This window comes from Saccopteryx bilineata, chromosome 8 (genome assembly GCF_036850765.1).
Source record: "Saccopteryx bilineata isolate mSacBil1 chromosome 8, mSacBil1_pri_phased_curated, whole genome shotgun sequence".
In the NCBI taxonomy this organism is placed as follows: Eukaryota; Metazoa; Chordata; class Mammalia; order Chiroptera; family Emballonuridae; genus Saccopteryx; species Saccopteryx bilineata.
Window position 1 is genome coordinate 42,955,388 of NC_089497.1, and position 20,178 is coordinate 42,975,565.

Here is a 20,178-nt window from a genome sequence, read left to right on the forward strand (position 1 = left end):
CTCTTAGGCAAAAAAATTCTCTGCTCTAAAGGAAGACAGTTCCTTTGCTTTTTTTAAAATTAATACTAAAAGAGAAAGAACTCAATGTATACTTTACTATGGGTAGAAAAGCACCGCTAGAACACATTTGAATTTAAGAAGGGGAAAATCTGACTGACTGGGTGGTAGCACAGTGGATAGAGTGTCAGCCTGGGACGCAGAGGACCCAGGTTCACAACCTCGAAGTCGCCAGCTTGGGTGTGGGCTCACCAGTTTGAGCGCTGGGTCACTTGCTTGAGCGTGGGATCATAGACATGACCCCATGGTCGCTGGCTTGAGCAAGGGGTCCTTGGCTCAGCTTGACCCCCCCAGTCAAGGCATATATGAGAAGCAATCAAGGAACAACTAAAGAGATGCAAGTATGAGTTGATGCTTCTCATCTCTCTCCCTTCCTGCCTTTCTCTTTCTCACACACAAGAAAAAAAAAATTAATGTTATTGGAGTGACACTGGTTAATAAGATTATATAGTTTCAAGTGTACACTTCTATCCTCTGTATACTGCAGTGTGCCCACCACCCAAAGTCAAATCATCTTCTGTCACCATATATTTGACTTCCTTTTCACCCTTTACCGCCTCCCCACACCTGATTGTCATCTGTGTCTATGAGTTTGTGTTTTGTTTTCTTGATTGTTCCATTTGTTGCTTTCAATTTCATATCTCAGATATGAGTGAAATCATATGGTTCCCAACATTTTCTGTGTGACTTATTTTGCTAAGCATGATATTCTCAAGATCCATCATGTTGCAAATGGCAGCTTTCTTACAATCGGCTTGCCATTGGTTTTTTTCCTGCTTACTCAAAAAAGCTATCCCACTAAAATTTTAATGAAAAAATACAAGTATGAATCAAGAATAGCCACTTAGTTATTCCTAATTCACAGCAAACATTATTCAGGCAAACAGGAGTTCCATAAATCTGCTTAGAGGAAAATATCTGGGAAAGGAAAATGCTCTGTGCTCTCTGGGAGATGTAAGCGCTCTGGTTTATTCAGAAGGACGAGAAGTGGCGCACTTCATAGTCATGATCTATTTATCCTTCCTGTTACCCAGCTCAGCGCCTGCTGCTCCCAGGCCTGTTTCTTTTTCCTCTTCAGTTCGACACTGTGGAACTACAATAGTGCTTTATCTCTTAGCTCTTTGAAACAGAACTATGACTTATAACAACTGGGTTGGAAGAGGAATACATTCTGTTTAAGCCAGAACTTAATGCTTTAACTAGCCAACTAGTCTGAACTCCCTCCATTTCTTACCTGGTTCAGTTATTTCTGCATCCTATTTTTATATCTGATAGAATTTCAAATACAGAGGTGGGCAGAAGTAGGTTGATAATAATAATAGTTAATAAATAATAACACAGGAATAAACTCTGTGTTATGTGCATTCACAACTGTAAAACTCTTTTGCCCACACCTATATAGTCATGCATTCTTTTTTTTTTTTTAATTTATTTATTCATTTTAGAGGAGAGAGAGAGAGAGAAGGGGGAAGAACAGAAAGCATCAACTCCCAAATGTGCCTTGACCAGGCAAGCCTAGGGCTTTGAACTGGCGACCTCAGCATTCCAGGTCGATGCTTTATCCACTGTGCCACCACAGGTCAGGCAGTCATGCATTCTTTTACTAACTTCTGCATCACTTTACATAGTTGTGATAATTAAGGCTTGATACAGGTCAATAAAATACTGAAAATCACTGTGGGAAGGATTGTTCCTAAGTCCATCTCTATAATAATTTTGAAAATAAAATACTTCAAAATGAAACTTATAAACTTTTAAAGTAAAATACTTTTCTCCTCTAAAAATCTTCTACAAGACATCATTTGATCCCATTAAGGATTCTGCTCAAGAGAAAAAATGACAGTTGGCCCTGCCAAATTTATTACCTGCACTGGAGTTGCCCTCGTTGTGTTGGCAAGAAAGCTCTTCCCTGAAGTGTAATCACACTGCTGTCACTGGAAATGATTGACGTTAGGTGGAACAGCAATTTGCTATCTAATCTTCATTGCAATTTTAACCCTGTCACTAGAGATGCTTGTTCTGATTAATGAAGTGGGTAACTCATCAAAATTCCTCAGCTATTTCCCTTTTGTCAGAAAGCTCAGTGATAATTGCATCAAAATTCTCTGCCAGGGAAAAATAAACAATGAATTGTAAAGAGGACAAAAATGTCAATAAGTTTAAATTTATTTCTGCCACATGGAAGTAACTGTGGTGCAACTAGCGGCCGAGGGGAGCTGGCCAGGGCGGTATGTCACCCAGGATCAGCTACACTTCCTCTAGGGCCCTGCCTGACTCCCTGTTGCTGCACAGGAAGCAATCCCCGACTCCTTTTTCTTTCTGGGGACCCCTATAGCTGGGCAAAAGGCTGCACTGACCATATGAAGTGTCTGGGGTTGGGGAGAGGAGGATCTTTATACAGAGTGCTGGCAAAGTAACTGCCCCGAGAGGGAGCAGCACTGAAAAGTGGTACCTTGTGAACCATCCTATTCTTGATTTGTATAACTTTCTAAAGAAAACAAAAGAAATCATTGTGTTCCCTAACTGTAGAGCCAGCAGACAGGGCCAGAGCCACCATCAGAGCAGCCCAGCCCATGCAGGTTCCCACTGGATTCGGACAGTCGGTAAAGAAACAAAGGAGCCAAAAGCAGATGGGCTGTCATCTTTAATTCTAGCTTGCACCCGGCAGGCAAGTAAAAAACACACACTGGGCTCCAAAACCTAATCACATTCAGTGCTCACAAAGCTACTGATTTATCCGAGTTTCCTAGAATCAAAGGTTTCTAGCTCACCAGCCTTATTCTCCTCAGTTCCCCATCTCCTTCCTTATCCCAGATACAAACTCTACACAAACTGGCATCTCACTCAGCACTCCGCCATCTTGGCTGCTTCTCCTGGCCTCCTCCACGTGGCCTCCTTTTGCTCTCCTCTCTCCTCTAATGATAATCTCAGGAACCAAGAGCCCAAACTCCCGTTTTGCCCCCACTTTATACTGTAGCTTCACAACCTCTAATCCAATATACAAAGTAGGGAAGTCTCTAATACAAAGTCACCTCTGAGGCATGATTGGATTGTACCACCCCACATCAAAAAGGGTGGGAAAGGCTTAATCCCAAAACCAAGCCCCAGGCTACAAGGATCCCCAACACACATTAATATCACCTGGGCGACGGCCTCACGTGGGCAGCACCACCTTTAACAAAGTGAGCATAATACATTTTATCTGTCCAACACTAACCCTCAACCATATATGCGCCTATAACTGATCACATCAGAGGAAACACACTCAGCTCTAAGCATACAGTGCTAGGACCTGACATGCTGTTGAGTCCCATGGAAAATCCTGGAGGCCTCAACTTTGACAACCATTGCGTGTGCGATGTTACCTACGTCTATTGGCTAAAGGTGGAATGCTCCTTTTGTTATATCCTGGGGGATGTGATGTTCATTTTACTTCTGTATTTAAATTAATCTCCTTCCATTTTTAAACTTTAAAAATTGCTGATTACATAAATTTAATAAATACATCCAAAAGTAGAACAGAAGAATAAACTTCTCATTCAGCTTCAAGAATTATCAACATTTTGCTAATCTTGTTTCATCTCTCCTCCACCTACTTTTTGTCTCTGGAGTATTTAAAAATAAATCCCAGACACCAGACATTATATCATCTCACCCATAAAAGCATCAGTATGTATTGTTAACATAAGGACATTTTATAAATTCTTAATTCTGTTTAGTTCCAATCAATAATATTGTTGTTATTAGCTAATTCTACTTCACTCTAGAAGTAGGTTTCAGAGAACAATTGCTCAGTCTCGCCATATAGAAAATTCTTAACCAGTAAAACTCCCTGGGATCTTTTAAAGAAGAACGACCATAACATAGCTATAACCTGACTATTCACTAAGATAGGGCTCCTTTTCCAACATAGCCTGAACCAGTTTTCATGACTTCCTATTTTTAAGAGGGAAGGCAGACCCACCACTCCCCATCACCTTCTCTTTCCTTTCCTTTCTTCCCCATTCAGACCTTTTACCTCCATAAATCTATGCTGCCTGCCCTCTCTCCTCATCTCCCCCTTCTCTCTCTCTCTCTCTCTCTCTCTCTCTCTCTCTCTCTCTCACACACACACACACACACACACACACACACACACTACGCCAAAAGTACTGCTTACTTCAGAATAGACAAATGCTTGATTTACCTCTAGGTTAGTCTGACAATAAGACAATGATATGATGTCATTTGTTCCTCATCCGTATTGTTCTCAAGAGCCTTATAAATATTCACTTGAAATGTCTAGTGTTTAGAAGAAAACAACATTCTATTCTGTATAAGTTTAGAGGACTTTATTTATGCCAAAGATTATCTTCTTAATTTTTTATTTTTTTAGGTGAGAGGAGGAGAGATAGAGAGGCAGACTCCCACATGCACCCTGACCTGGATCCACCCAGCAACCGGGCCCAATGCTTGAATACCAAGATATTTTTAGTGCCTGAGGCTGTCACTTGGAACAAGCCAGCTATCTTCAGTGTCTGGGGCCAATGCTCCACTGAGCCACTGGGAAAGGGGAGTGGGGGGAGGGGCGGGGAAGAGGGAGAAGGAGAGAAGCAGATGGTCTCTTCTCCCATGTGCCCTGACTGGAAATTAAACCCGGGATATCCATATGTTGGGCCTATAGTCTATCCAGGGCCTTCTTAATTTTTTAAAAGCAGAATTTAACTAGTTTTTTTCAAAAGAAAATAAAATCATATATACATGAATGGAATCTGAAGGATCAAAAAAGAATTCATGTTTGAGAAGTGTCGGTCAAATAAGTTTATAAATATGATATATATGCTTGCTTGCTTATAGTTTGCATTGGCTTTGCGAGCTCTGCTAAGACTGGTGAGGCCTTTGATTCTAGGAGAAACCAGAGAAGATTCTCCTGGTTATGGAACGGGAGAATGTGTCAGTGGCTTTGGGAGCCCTGTGAGTTTGCTCATTGGCTGGTGCAAGACTTTAATAAAGGAATGGCCCACCATATTTTGGCTCCACTGTTTCTTTCTTTTTTTTATTTTTACAGAGACAGAGAGTCAGAGAGAGGGATAGATAGGGACAGACAGACAGGAACAGAGAGAGATGAGAAGCATCAATCATTAGTTTTTCGTTGTGACACCTTAGTTGTTCATTGATTGCTTTCTCATATGTGCCTTGACGGGGGTGGGGGGCTAGAGCAGACTGAGTAACCCCTTGCTCGAGCGAGCGACCCTGGGTCCAAGCTGGTTAGCTTTCGCTCAAATCAGATGAGCCCACGCTCAAGCTGGCGACCTCGGGGTCTTGAACCTGGGTCCTCTGCATCCCAGTCCAATGCTTTATCCACTGCGCCACCACCTGGTCAGGCTCCACTGTTTCTTTTCTGTCTGTCTGATTTCAATGAGAACCTGCATGTGAATGGCCACGATGGTTGTGACTACCTGTACTGGCCTTACAGTCTCCTATTAAACAACACGATCCAAATGTGGTGTTAAGAGATTGTCTTGGGGGAGCAAATACAATCCAGAGTCAAAGCACAAAAGTATAGAAATTAAAGGAGCCCAAACTAGAGCAACTCCTAGAAACAAATTCTTTAAAGCCTTCCCACAAATACGCTATGACCAGCTGTTGGGTTTGTGCCAGTGAACCATTCTGAGGATGCTGACAAGAGCCTCCTGCTGTTTAGCCACTCAATGTGAGTCAGCTGGGCGTTCTCCCTCTTTTCATCTTGTGGACATATTTAGGCTGCTGAGAATCCAAATGTCATTATCCAAGGGCAGCTTCAGGCTCCTTTAGAACCAGGCTAGGAATGTGGACTGCGACCAAGAGAATGAGCCCAGAGGGCCTGCAACTCTAGTGGCATTTACCAGAAGACCATCGTGTCTCCAGCCAAACCTATGTAAAAGTCTGACAAGGATGGCAAGCAGATTTTTCCCATGTCTCAGTACACCCACATACACTGGAGAAATCTATACTAGAGGTTCACTAACAGTAATCACACTGAAGGGGAAGGCGAAGAAAAGAATTAACCTAAGTAACTTCAGAAAGCAGTACTTGGTTAATAAGGCTCAAAACAAAAATAACTGTACAAATATTGTATTATACTCTAGTTAGTAAATTTGTTTCCATAGCTACACAGATTAGAAATTCTGAAACCACTTTATAATATACTAAGATTAAGCAAATAAGTAAATATATTTTAGATAATAAGCTTCCGGTTTCTCACTGTCAGAGATAGAAGTTCTAAGACAAACAAGAATGAGAGGCTAACTGAAACCTGTGGTGCTGGCTTAGGGCGAAAGCTATCTTTATGAACTCATTATTATTTTATACATATACAGAAAGACATAGAAATAAGTGACAACAAGTAAGGAAGAAGGAGGGATAGTATGATCCCAGTGTTGTTGCACTGGAATTGGAGATATCAAGGTGAATTCATGGACTTTAATATGCATACTGATAGACACAGAAATAAACAGAATGTGAGTGCTTGTGTGGCTTAGTATCACATACACATATTTCCCAGTTCTGTTTACTGATGGGGCCCAGAAACAATGACACTCCAGTAGCAGTGAGCACACCTAGTTCCAGGATCTTGGTTTCTAAATACTATTCTGCAATAAAAGGAACCACAGTTCCACGTAGAAGTGGTTGATTCCAGGTTTAGGACAGGGAAAATACAAGATGAGCCTGAGACTTCTTGTGATGACAGAAAGAAAGTGCCCAAAAAAGGGTGGAAGCATTTTGAAAGGGGAAAAAAGTCAACCTGAAACATTTCCTAATGGCCTAAGTAAAAACAAATTGAGTAACAAAGCAAACAGCAACAATATTAGACAATAATCCACAGAATAAAATAAATAGCCATGAGTCTATCCTATACAAATAAATAACTGAATAAACAAATTAATGGGGGACAGGAGACAGTTTTTCCTTCTAGAAGAATTTCTATTAATAAATGAAGAAGTGAGGAAAATACAAAATTACTATTAGATAAATACCACATTTTAAAATTGTTACAGGCAAGATCCATCAATGGATGCTAAAATTAGTATGTGAAAGTTTAAGAATAAGCAGAGTAGTTGCATAGTTTCACAACATTTCCTCTAAGACATTTATGAGTTACAACAGAAAAATAGTAACTTCAGAGTGGGGAAACCCATCAGACACAATTTTAAGTGATCATGGTTAACATCAGGGGTCCCAAAACTGCGGGCCGCATGCGGCCCCCCGAGGCCATTTATCCGGCCCCCGCTGCACTTCTGGAAGGGGCACCTCTTTCATTGGTGGTCAGTGAGAGGAGCATAGTTCCCATTGAAATACTGGTCAGTTTGTTGATTTAAATTTACTTGTTCTTTATTTTAAATATTGTATTTGTTCCCGTTTTGTTTTTTTACTTTAAAATAAGATATGTGCAGTGTACGTAGGGATTTGTTCATAGTTTTTTTTTATAGTCCGGCCCTCCAACGGTCTGAGGGATAGTGAACTGGCCCCCTGTGTAAAAAGTTTGGGGACCCCTGGTTAACATCAACAGTAATAAGACATACTAACGTCATGTATCCTTGATATGTACTCAGAAGAGTTGAGTCTCACTTCTTGTATTATTCATACCAAAAACGCATAAACTCAATCTAAGCAGAAGAAAACAACAGAAATCCCAAACTGAGAGACATTTTACAAAATAGTACATGACTAGTACTCAAAAATATCAAGATCATAAGAAGACAAGGAAAGACAGGAACTGGAGGGAAACTAAGGAGCAAAACAAATAAGTGCAAAATGGAATTATGGCTTGAGTACTGGCACAGAAAAAGGACCCGAGTGGAAAAACTGGTGACATTCTAATAAAATCTATAGTTCAGATAACGGTATTTAATGGTATACTGATGTTCATTTCCTAGTTTTGATAAACAATGCTTAGATTAAAATATTAACATTGGGGAAAGTTGGGTGAATGGTACTCAGGACCTCTGTGTACCATTTTTGCAACTATTCCGTATGTTTAAAATGATTTCAAAATAAATACTTAAAAACAATCAAGTACCATCTGTGGCAAAGTGGAGATAATGAATAACTTCTCATTTTTAAATACACTAGCTGATCCTTTTAAAATTGAGTAATCTATTTTAGTAGGGCACTACATTTGTAAAATCCTTATGTGTCTAAAATTCATACCTAGCACTTCTATCTAAAACACACGTTATTTTTTGTACAGTGGACTTCTTTAAAAGTTCATCTTGGCCCTGGCCGGTTGGCTCAGCAGTAGAGTGTCAGCCTGGCGCGAGGGGAACCCGGGTTCGATTCCTGGCCAGGGCACATAGGAGAAGCGCCCATTTGCTTCTCCACCCTCCCCCCCCCCCTTCCTCTCTGTCTCTCTCTTCCCCTCCCGCAGCCAAGGCTCTATTGGAGCAAAGATGGCCCGGGCGCTGGGGATGGCTCCTTGGCTTCTACCCTAGGCGCTAGAGTGGCTCTGGTCGCGGCAGAGTGAGGCCCCGGAGGGGCAGAGCATCGCTCCCTGGTGGGCGTGCCGGGTGGATCCCGGTCGGGCGCACGCGGGAGTCTGTCTGTCTCCCTCGTTTCCAGCTTCAGAAAGAAAAAAAAAAGAAAGAAAAAAAAAATTCATCTTACTGGGAAACACATGTCTTGTTCTTCTCTCACTGGCCGGGTAAGATATCGCGGCACTTTTCCCTCCTGCCTTCCTAAGACGCCCGTGAGCCCTCACTTCCCTCGCTGCTTTCACTCAGAAATCTGAACTGTTACTGCGGGAGAACGTACCAACTCCACCAATCTCCTGAAGGATGCTTCATCTAAGTCTTAGCCAATCTTTCTCAAAATGTTAATCCCAGTTTTTAACATTTCCTCCTACCACACTTTCCTCTTCATTCCTAAAGCCAAAACTCTGACCAAGTTCCTGCTGTTTTATATGTGAATTATGACTTCTTCAGTTGGGCTCAGTATTACTTTTTCCCATCTCTGATGGAGCCTTTTGTCATTTATGCTACAGAATGCTGAATAAAGATACCTTATAATTCCTACCTGCTGATTTTCCTTGAAAGTTTGGATTAGTAACTCTTTCACTATCTTTTTTCTTTCCTTTGTCATTTTTTTTTCCTCCTGAAGAATATGAGCACTTTGAACCGTGCCTTTTTCTGGATGTTTTGGAGAACTTTCTTCTTGCTTTTTCTTCTCTCTATAAAAAATTTATAAATATATACATGAACAACAGACTGAACAGTGACCATAGTGGAATGAATACTGAATTTTCCACCAGAGGACACAGATTTTTAGATCTGGCTTTTAAAACTGCATAGTAGTGTGATTTTTTTGAGCCTTAATTTATTCCTTTTTAAAATAAAATACATATTAAATGGAACAAAATTGTTGCAGTGTATTCTGAAAAGTAGAAAGCTCTATAGAGGTATTTTTATTGAGTTTAATATTGAGCAATACTTTGATCAAAATTTGAGGCTTAAACAACTACTAGGTAATCTCTAACATACACATGAATTCTCTCTCTTCTTATAAGGGAGTCACAAAAAAGGACCCTCAGGTAAGAAAGGAATGAGACTTTTACAATAAGGCTTTTACAAGGTTTCTAGGGAAAGATAAAATAATTAAGTGATAATGAATAAAGAAAGAATGGAATTTATATTCATTCTGAAAGAGCTAAAAAGAAGACAAACAGAACTTAGTAACAATAAGGAAAAGGCCTTCAGACAAGTAACAAGTCTTAGTAACTTTGTTGCTTATCTTTCCAGTCATCCTCTTTCTCACCTACCTATCTATTCTTTCTCATCCAAGTCATCCTTTTTACAGTCACACAAGCTAATAGTGTTGCTTTCTTATTGGAGTATATTAAGCTACACAGGTTTGTGTACAAGATATATATACTACTAATGATGTAGTAAACAAAACACCTAGTCAGGAATCAGGACTCCCGGGCTTTGGCCACAAACCAGCTGTGAACTCAGGCAAATCACCTAGTCTTTCTCAACTCACCTTTCTATATTTGCGGAAACTCAAATTGAGATGAGGATGTCAGAATACTCTGTAGACATTCTCTCATTAATTCTCATATCTCATACAGGGGGCACACAATGTTGTAGCTTATTACCAGTGATGTTAACCATCACTTGGTTAACGTGTCTTTTCTATGACAAAGTTGCTATTTTCCCCCTTGTAGTTAATAAAGCTCTTGGAGGAAGGTACTTTGAAACTAGGCAATGGAGCAGAGTTAGGATAGTTTACAAATAAGTCGTAACACGGTGGCTGAGGCCAGGCAGGTTCACACTGGACTAGAGCAGACGGTAGAGGAACTGCAGAGCAGGAAGGTCTTGAGCCATTTCTGTTAATTAGAGTCTCACAATGGCGGATGGGCAAACAGGCAGGGGGAAAGTGCTTCTGGCAGCAGGTAAACAGCAAAACGGCCCCTCACCGTGGCGGGCAAGTGAACCACAATCCACGGTGGCAGGTCAGCGACCGCACCAATGGAAAGCCCCTGTAGCCTTATTAGGCGACACACATGTGGCTCTGCCATGTGCTCACGCACTAATTATGCAAGGTTCAAGCGGGCAAGCCTAACACAGCTGTTTTCACAACAAAAGCCCTACAAACAGTACAATTTTTACTGCATTTTCCCAAACTTCACAATGACATTATATCAGATGGTTGTAAGTGGGTCATAGTGGGCATTTAAAGAAATACAGTTCTAAGACCTGTATCTGACTTTTTAAAATCAGTATCTGTTGTGAAAGTACTATCTCTTCATTGTGAGAAATTGGAGAGGTATAAAAGCCATCTATATTTCCACCCAGAAAAGAACTCTGATAACATGTTAGTGCTGTTTCACTGTAAAACCAGTTTCTTAATTTATCCACTGTTTATTAATGTCTTAATTATCTTTGTGCACAAATCCTTGTCTGGGTTTCTGACCATTTTCTTAGGACAGTTTACAGTTTTCCTAGAACTGAACTGTAGGGAAAAGAGCTATGGCAGGCCTACTCACTTGCACCTTGCGTGATTAGTATGTGAGCATAGCGCAGAGCCAGGTGTGTGCAGCCTAATAAGGCTACAGGTACTTTCTATTGGTGTAGATTGCTGACGTGCCACCACGGATCAGGGTGTAGTCAATATAAGGTGCTTTCTCTTGGCAGTTTTTGTGAACTGCTTGCCTGCCACTGTGAGGGGCTGTTTTGCTGTCTGTTCATCTGCTGCCCTGAGAAGCAGTTTTTCTCTACCTATTTTCTCATCCACTGTTGCAAAACTCTAATAAATGGGAATGACCCTACACTTTCTAGCTCCAAAGTTCCTCTCCATTTGCCCGAATCCAATGTGAACCCGTCTGACCACAGCCACTGGGATTACATCTGGTGTAGTTGGCAGGATTCGATTCAGATCTGTATGGAGCTGCCAACACTCTTGAAGGGTGACCATTCTCAAGCATGTGTTCCCTGTGGCTGCCCTGTTGGGGGCTATGGGCTGGGTGTGTTTTACAGCCCTGTAAGAAGAAACTGAAAGGTCTCTGCAAGAGGCTGTGTGAGGTCAAAAGCTCCAGGCTTGAGCTGCAACAGCTGCTGGCGGAAACTGATCGCTTTCGAGAGCTTCATGAAATACATGCTGAACACCAACAGTACCTGGAATTGGAATGGTCGCTTGAGAAGGACTTGTGAGTTTAAGAACTCCAGTTTTCCCTAGAGGCTGAACATTGGCACCAGCCATTGTTAGAGACACAGCTGTGGGTTCAAACACTTCAGTTCTAGCTTCAGGCCAAGAGTGAGCAGCCACAAGAGCTGCAGCAGTTGATGAAGAAGGAGGAAGAGGTTCGGACTGAAACTGCTGCCAGCAGACTCAAAGCCTGGCTGGTGGTCACCCAAACGGTAAAAACCCAGTAGCAAACAGTGTCTCAGGGGCAGACACAACCCCTCCACAAGTAGTTGAGCACTCTGTGTTCCAGCCCTATATCCAGACAGAGTTGATAAAGTTAGGAGCAAAATTCAGACAGAAACCCACCAGTCCCTGGCAGCTTGGTTGCTGCAGTTGTGGGACACAGGCATGAATGGCATCATATTATCTGGGACGGAGATGGAGAAATTAGCTGCCATTACCATGCACTCCACCTTGAGGCAGCATCTTCAGAACTGCCACAACAATCCAAGAAACCATGCCCTATTAGAATGGGTGATGGCTACCATTTGTATGGTCTGGCAGAATGCTGGAGACTTGCTGGGGGCAGTTAGTCAGTGGCAGTCATATACTGAGTTACAGCAGGTCCTCTGGGAACTACATATAAAGGAAGCTGCTTTCAACCTGAGGTCCTGTGGGTCAGACGAGGAAGTATTTATGGCAGCAATGAGGGACTTGATTCTCTGTAGCATCCCATCAGCCCTTTTTGGGTCACTAGTGGCTATCATGAGCCCCTATGTAGGGCAGCCCATCAATGTTGTTACACAGATGGTAGAAGATTTGGAGAAGGTGGAGGCAGCACAGAACCACAAGGCTGTGCAGGCTGCTGCCCATGCTGTACTCCCCCCACGTCCCACCCCCCGACTAACAAGAGAAACAGGCCTGTAAAGGTTACCAGAACACAGATGTGGGTAGATTTGCTTACCACCAGGGCAAATAGAGAAAAATTATATGGCAGATCTAATAGATCCCTGTTAGAGCTTTGGTGCCAGCTTAAGTCAGAACAGAGGTTCTAGATGCTGAAAACATGATGGAAGTGGTTGACCCTGACAGCTGCCAAGAGAATGGCTGGTGCTCATGTTGTAAGACTGCAAGATTATATCATGGAGACAGCTGAAGGAGAGGAGGATCCCCAAGACCCATTGTTTCAGTTTGAATAGGGAGAAGGCCAAGAGACTCGTCTAATGGGGATGAGTGGGGGTAGGAGAGCCCATGTGAAATTGGCAATCCACTGGTCCCCTTCTAATGTGCAGCACGTGTTGGCCTTAGAAGCAGGTGCTTTTGCAGCAGCTGAAAGAACTGTGAAGGCAGCATAAGCCTCGAATGTGTTTGAATGGGGTTTGTGGCAATGGACAGAGCACTTATGAAAAGGCACTGAGGTCCATTATTAAAGTGCTGTTTGGCTAGTTGCCTGTAATGGACCTTCACCTTGTGTGATTGGTACACACAGCTGTGCTGTCTATCGTGAACTTATTATTGAGCAGTATAATAGAGTCTTTAAAAAAAATTTTTTTTAATCCATTTTAGAGAGGAAAGAGAGAGAGAGAAGGAGGGAGGAGCAGGAAGCACCAACTCCTTATGTGCCTTGACCAGACAAGCCCAGGGTTTTGATCTTGTTACATCAGCATTCCAGGTCAAGGCTTTATCCACTGTGCCACCACAGGTCAGGTACAATGGACTCTTGAAGCAGGGACTTCAACATGAGGGGAGCAGCAGCTCCCTTGCTTGTGAATAGGATGAGAGACCCTGATGGGGGTGCCTGGCACCTGTGGAGGCCCTCCTGCTCCGGGAATGTGCTCCCATCCAGTTGCAGAGATGCACCGAAGGCGCTTTTGTCAATGGACATAGCCCTGGACTGTATAGGCCCTCCCACCTACCGTGGGTAGCAGGCTAGAAATGGGCCTCCAGTTAACTCTCTGGGCAGAGTGCTCAGGGAGACATTGTGAAGGGCACCTTTGTAATTATTGTCATTTTTTGTATAGCTTGTGCCTTTGTAATTCTGTTGTAGTCTCTACTGTTTCTGTGATGTATTGTACCTCCCTTCTCGCCCAGGAATCATCACGGAAGATACCTGTTGTGTAGATTGTGAGGTGAGCAACCCTAAAGGGGTGGAATGTAGGGGAAACAGCTGTGTTAGGCTTGCTTGCTTCCACTTCGCATGATTAGTGCATGAGCACCTGGCAGAGCCACATGTGTATGGTCTGTGTGAGGCTACGGGTGTTTTCCCTTGGCGGTTTTTGTGGATGGCTTGCCGACACTGTGAGGGACCATTTGGCAGATCACTTGCCGGCCACCATGAGGAGCTGTCTTGCTGCTGCTTGTTTGCCTGCTTCAGTGAGAAGCGGTTTTCCCATACCGTTTGCTTGTCTGCTGCTGGGAGAATCTAATAAATGGAAATGGCCCACCACTTTCTGGCTCCGTAGTTTCGCTACCATTTGTCAGCATCCAGTGGTGGAGTTCAGCTGGTTTGCACTGGTTTGGTAGAACTGATACCTAATTTTTTGCTGAGTTCAGTGAACCGGTTGTTAAAATGGCACTTGTAATCAGGGTTCTCTCTAAGGTGGGCACCTGGGCAGCCACCCAATATGGAAATCACAAATATCTACATTCCTTAGTCTTTTTTAATGTTCATCTGTGCAACAGCGTATTCTAAGTGCCCGTAATAATGTTCATTCTGTCCATAGGTGAAAAAAATTGCAAGTGAGGATGCCAGTCAAGAGGCAACATGGAGGCCTGATCTGTGGTGGCGCAGTGGATAAAGCATCGACCTAGAACGTTAAGGTCCCGGTTCAAAACCCTGGGCTTGCCTGTTCAAGGCACATATGGGAATTGATGCTTCCTGCTCCTCCCCCCTTCTCTCTCTCCCCTCTCTAAAATAAATATATAAATAAAATCTTTAAAACAAAAGCAATATGGAAATACCTTAAATAACAGTTTTATTGTTTTTTTGTCAGGTATTTAATATTTTTTCATTAATATTTTAAAACTCTTATAATCTAGCTTTGTGTACCTCTTATTGTTCTTACTTAAGTATTAAATGCATGAAATCATAAACTTCCTTTCAGTGTATAATTCTTTTATACTTAAAATGGTCATTAGGGCAGAGAACCGGTTGTTAAATTATTTGAACCCCACCACCGTCTGAGTCCAATGTGAACCTGCTGGCCTCGGCCCCTGGCATTCCATGGATATCCCCAGGTCAGGTGAGAGCAAAATTTTTATGGCTCTTGTCGTTTATTGTCAAATTGCTGTCTGGAATGTTACTATCAGTTCATCCACCCAGAAGTATAGCGCAATATCTGTGTGACTATAACCATGGATAAGATTTACCTTTTAAAAGGAATAACTGGTCGATGAACATTGGCTGAGAGCCCATGGAGAAGAGCTTCCTGCTACCATCAAATGTTACTTGCTTCACAATTTATTTTGGGTCAGCCTAGAGTTTTCCGGGCTTAAGAGTAACCTGAAAAGCAAGGATGACCTTCACGAGAAATCACTCAAAACACTGGGGATTACTTTCTAAAAGGAACGGCATCTGGAGGAGGCCTGAGGCTGGCACTTGAGAGTGAAGCGCAAGGCCACTGCCGAGATGTTTTCAACTGGGTGGAGTGAGCGCAGTCGAGCGCAGGGGGAAGGCTGTGGGGCTGATGGGGGGAAGGGTTATCTAATAGTCTTTCTCGCCGCTCAGTTTGAGAACTCAGTCCCTGCAGGCACGTCGTTCCAAGGATTTAGAGTTCATGCATCATTGCTATTTCTCTGAATTAAATACGTAGTTATTTCATTTATGAAGCTCATTATTTTTTTCAAGAGGATACATATGAGCACTACATCCTGTGAGCACTGTTGATTTTCCTCTTATATGTCAGTGAAATGCTGGTGGTCAAGGCCAGGCAGGTTCACACTGGATTCCGACAGATGATAAAGGAACTGTGGAGCTGGAAAGCACTGGACCACTCCTGTTCATTGGAGGCTCGCAGAGACAGGCAAGTGAATAAGCAAAGAAAAACCGCTTTTTGCAGCAGCGGAGGGCAAGGGATCAGGAACACCACCTCACGCGGTGGCAGGAGAGCGATCTGGGGAAATCGCCACTGAGGGTAAGCACCCCTAATCTTATACAAGCTCTACACACGTGGCTTTGGGCCATGTGCTCACACAATAATCATGCAGAGTGCTTGCAGCCGGAAAACAAGCGAGTAAGCCTAACCACAGCTGTTTTCCCTACAGTAAGATAGTCTTTGTCTTTATCAGAGGCAGTAGGACAGTGGTGACTCGCCATATGATTATTAGAAGAGAAGCCAAGGATGCACTTCACACCAGGACAAGGCACGATTAGTGAACATGCATAAGGAAACATGTTAAACCTTAAAAATGCTCAGGTAACCTAAGAGATGCAAACTAACCAATATAATACCTATTAAAAGTACAAAATATATTGAAAATGATGATACTCCTCAATTCTGAGAAGAGTGGTAAACTGGCCCACTGCCAGCAATAGTATAAGACCAACCCATTTGGAAAGCAATTTGGCAATGTTTCAAGAGTCATAAAAATGCCTACACCATTTAACTCAGTAATCACACTCCTAAAAATATAATTCAAAAGAATAAAAAAGATCTATGCTTAAGGAGTCTCAGTGCACTATTGGTGAAAAAATCTGAAGTAGCTGTATGCTTACCAGTATAAGATGGGAGATCATTACATATATTATGGTATAGGAACTCAACAGAGTAATATATAGACCTCAGGACTCCAGTTCATGTGATAATTACAACATGCAGAATGACAAATTAAATGACTTTATAGTTGCAATTCAGTATGCAAATGGATCAAGACCAGGAAGACACATGGAAAAGTGAAAACAGTTAATTTGTTAAGATGGTGGAATGATGGGTGATTTCTCTGTTGAGCTTTGTAATTTAAATGTTGGTGCATTTTTAAAAACTTCAGAGCGCTCCAAAACAAACTTCGGAGTTCTGTTTCGCTGAAACGAACGCCCGGACACGGCGCGCGCAGCTGGCTTACGTTTTCCACGCTTCCGCCACAGTGCGCCTCCTCTCAATGATCTCCCTCCGCAGCTTGACCATCTCCCTCTGAATCTCCTCCTCCTCTTTCTTGGTCTCCAAAGCTTTCCTTTTCTTCTCTTTTTGCACCAGATACTGAGCCTCTAAGAAGGCTGATTTTTTCAGGGTCTTTTCGATTCTCTGGCGCTCCCGTTCCTTCTCCCGTCTTAGGCGATTTTCTTTTACCTTAAGGAGAAAAGAGGGTAAAATGCAGCCTTTCAAGTAGAAAAGGAAGTTCAGAATATATCCACTCTGGTTCAGAACCCCATTGTTTATCAGAAAAATGGGGGAAGGGGACTTCATTTTGCTACTAAGGGCCGACAGGAATTTTAAATGAAGTGAGGTAAGACAACTCGCACACAATTGCGGCATGATCTCCACTGTGGAAAAGTTGAGAACCTAATGGACCAGCTGCCAGGTTCTGGATTCTTATTTAGTAATGATTTCCCACCATAAGATTTTCTAAAATATACATTACTGCTATTTATTTGGGCCATGTCTGCATACAAATTATAATCTGAATACTATTTGGGGAGGCTACATCGTGAAGGACAGAACAGTGATTTACAGATGGTATCCCATTTATGATGGTTCAACACACAGTATTTTGATTTTATGATTGTGCAAAAGCACTAGGTGTTCAGTAGAAACCATACTACAAATTCTAAATTTTGATCTTTTTCTGGGATGGTGATATGAGATATGGCACTGTCTCATGATGCTGGGCAGCGGCAGTGGGCTGATTCTGCCTCCCTGCAAGCTAATGTAGGTGTCCCGAGCACATTTAAGGTCGGGTAGGCGGTAAGTTCGATGTATTAAATGCATTTTGAATTACAATAGTTTCAACTTATGATGTGTATTTTAAGATGTAATTCCACCATAAGTCAAGGAACATCTGTATTGCCTTAAGGAACACCACAATCCTTTATTCATTTCTATTACTATTAAAATATATTGATGATTCTGGATATTTGAAAATCAAAACCATGAATTTCACCATGTATTTCTGAATAAGCACGATGATTTGTTTAAATATATTAATTATTCAGAGGCTTGAATAACTATATATTAAGGAGCGGTCCTTTCCTTCCTGCTTTTATTTTATATTTTTTTATTTTATTTTTTTTAAATTTTTATTTATTCATTTTAGAGAGGAGAGAGACAGAAAGAGAGAGAGAGAGAGAGGAGAGAGAGACAGGGGGGAGGAGCTAGAAGCATCAACTCCCATATGTGCCCTGACCAGGCAAGCCCAGGGTTTCAAACCAGCGACCTCAGCATTTCCAGGTCGACCCTTTATCCACTGCGCCACCACAGGCCAGGCTCCTTCCTGCTTTGCTTAACTTTATCCCTATCTTACTATCCAGTTATAAGACTTCTAGATAATGACTATCTTTTATTGCAACTTCTTTCCTCCTTTTCATCATAAATCCAAACTAGGATATATTTTTACCCAGTTTTCCTAACATCCCCAGTGCTGATTAGGCACAACTTACGGTTTAAAGCAATCAGAAATTGAGTGTTATAAGAAGATAGCACACATATATAGACATTAATTCTAGTCCAGTCTTAGTTCTGGACACGTGGCAAAGGCTTGGTCACTGATTTCCAGCTTTCCACAAAGCGTTGAGATGCATTTTTTTCCTATAAACTCCTAGTCTCTTTAGAGAAAAGAAAGTTTCCATATGCCTTTCTAATTCAAAACAGCTGAACTAGATTTAATTCAGATCTGTTCTCCTGTTTAAATTATATTCACAAAATGGGTGAATTTTTCAGTTGTCTAGAAAAGAATTATCTTTATAACATTCAGCAAAATATTCATTATATTAATATCCTGATGTCTCAATTCAAAAACCAAATTCAAGCAAAACCCAATCTATATATTTATAATAGGAAGTATAACATCTAATCTAATAAAATTTAGCCCACCACTCTGTTGGTCAAATTCAATTATTCTTTTTGGGGGGAGTTTTCTTAAATACTTTCCTATCCTCAGTTTTTTCTTCTGAAGTTCTTAGACAGTACGTATTTTGTTTTTATACTTTCTAATCAAACCACAGATGGCATCCTTTTTCACAATAAAGCCTCAGTCTTTAAGCTTATTAAATGTGTTATACAAAGATTGCTTCCTGTTATCCATTTGAATTGTGTTTTCCCTCCTACCTGCTTATGTCTGATCTCCATGGTAAGATGAGGATCCTGGTTTCCATTCATTTCAAGATCTTCTAACATCCCAGAATCCATCACTTCTTTATGGAGCAGATGGTCTACAAATCTTTGAACGGTGGTACTTTCCTCCAAATAGCCACATAAATCTGGGGGAAAAGAACAATGACAAAAAAAGGAAAACTATTTTTTTTAATTAGGAAATTTTAATATTTTCATATTTATATAAATAATCTTGGTACAATAAAAATACACTATTGTGAGTGTTCAAGAAATAGTAACTGACAATGCCAATTGGACGAGTATAGTCCTCAGTAGTTAACTACAACTAAGAGGAAAAAAACCTCTACTCTTGAAGAATTGCTCTCATCCAAGTCACTAAAGACTCAGTCAAATTTAAAAGAGACTACTTTAATCTAAACATCCTTGAGGACTCTATTGCTTTATTTTTATTTTTATTTTTTTTAATTTTCCATTGATTTGAGAGAGAGGGAGGGAGAGGTAGAGGGTAAGAGTGGGAGAGAGGCCCTGGCCGGTTGGCTCAGTGGTAGAGCATCGGCCTGGCATGTGGGAGTCCTGGGTTCGATTCCTGGCCAGGGCACACAGGAGAAGCGCCCATCTGCTTCTCCACCCCTCCCCTCTCCTTCCTCTCTGTTTCTCCCTTCCCCTCCTGCAGCCAAGGCTCCATTGGAGCAAAGTTGGCCCGGGCACTGAGGATGGCTCTGTGGCCTCTGCCTCAGGCGCTAGAATGGCTCTGGTTGCAACAGAGCGACTCCCCAGATGGGCAGAGCATCGCCCCCTGGTGGGCATGCCAGGTGGATCCTGGTCGGGCGCATGCAGGAGTCTGTCTGACTGCCTCCCTGTTTCCAACTTCAGAAAAATACAAAAAAAAAAAAAAAAAGAGTGGGAGAGAGAAAGAGAAAGAGAGAAGCATCAACTTGTTTTTCCACTTAGTTGTTCCATTTAGTTCTGCTCCTCACATGTGCCCTGATTGGGAATCAAACCCATGACTTGAGGCAGCCAGGAAGATGCTCTATCCACTGAGCCACCCTGCCAGGGCTTGCTTTTTTTTTTTAATGGTTTAATTATGGTTATAATTAACAAATAAACTGCAAATATTTAAAGCTTATAATAAGTTTGATATATCAATAAACCATCACTACAATCAAGGTCATGAACACGTCTGTCAGCCCCAAAAAGGTCCTCATGCTTTTCAGTAATC

General features: G+C 41.8%; 1 protein-coding gene across 5 annotated transcripts in view; it reads right to left on the minus strand.

Annotated features, from left to right (window-relative positions):
• The window catches only part of CCDC191 (coiled-coil domain containing 191), an 83,281-nt gene that overhangs the window by 40,181 nt on the left and 22,922 nt on the right, over positions 1-20,178 (minus strand). For all 5 annotated transcript variants that reach the window (XM_066241454.1, XM_066241456.1, XM_066241455.1 and 2 more), the window contains 3 exons: positions 18,954-19,105; positions 16,756-16,979; positions 9,088-9,241 (listed from right to left, as the gene is read on the minus strand). In XM_066241454.1, the coding sequence (XP_066097551.1) occupies positions 9,088-9,241; positions 16,756-16,979; positions 18,954-19,105 (530 nt within the window). The remainder of the gene's footprint in view (positions 1-9,087; positions 9,242-16,755; positions 16,980-18,953; positions 19,106-20,178) is intronic.